At 35.0% G+C, this 635-nt stretch overlaps 1 protein-coding gene across 1 annotated transcript in view; it reads left to right on the top strand.

Moving 5' to 3' along the window:
- Positions 1 to 635, top strand: part of LOC110416472 (protein transport protein SEC24 C-like) — a 13,658-nt gene that overhangs the window by 4,466 nt on the left and 8,557 nt on the right. The window contains exon 7 of the mRNA XM_089783548.1: positions 20 to 147. Coding sequence (XP_089639674.1) covers positions 20 to 147 — 128 coding nt within the window. The remainder of the gene's footprint in view (positions 1 to 19; positions 148 to 635) is intronic.

Genomic DNA, 635 nt, shown 5'->3' on the forward strand with positions numbered 1-635 from the left:
TTGTTCCATTTTGTTGCAGGGTTTACCGATGATACTCCTCGTGACTACCATTGCAACCTAGGTCCTGATGGTAGACGTAGAGATGCTGATGAGAGGCCTGAGCTGTGTAGAGGAACAGTTGAATTTGTTGCTTCAAAAGAGTACATGGTTTGTTAAAATTTATAAATTTGTAAATTTTAAATCAATTAACTTCTAAATTTCTACTTGATTCTCTTTTATTTATTAAATGCTTTAGTAGTAAATTGTATCATGAATGTGATAATCTTTGGATCATGTATAAATGAAGTTATTAGTAAACATTATTAAAGCATAACGAAGATGATATGCCTGTACCCAACTCAACTCAATGTCAAACTAGTTCCCAGCAGGTAGATGTATCTTTTGCCTCTCTCTACCTGATTGAGTGCCATACTGCTGCAAAGGAGTTGAGATACTGGATCTTTCCTTAACAGCTTTGACAGATCCCGCATTCCAGGAGTAACATCCAGAAGATTAACATGAGCTAAAGAATGAAGAAGATTAACAAAAAAGAAGTACATTTAATCAGTTCAAAAATCATGCTAACATTTGGTATTATTTAATAAAGTAAAATTGTTGTGGCGGGGGGTTCACCTAGGGCTTTTTGAGTTCATTCC

Source organism: Theobroma umbraticum, unplaced genomic scaffold (assembly GCF_002168275.2).
Source record: "Theobroma umbraticum cultivar Fairchild unplaced genomic scaffold, ASM216827v3 scaffold_51.0, whole genome shotgun sequence".
Classification (NCBI taxonomy): Eukaryota; Viridiplantae; Streptophyta; class Magnoliopsida; order Malvales; family Malvaceae; genus Theobroma; species Theobroma umbraticum.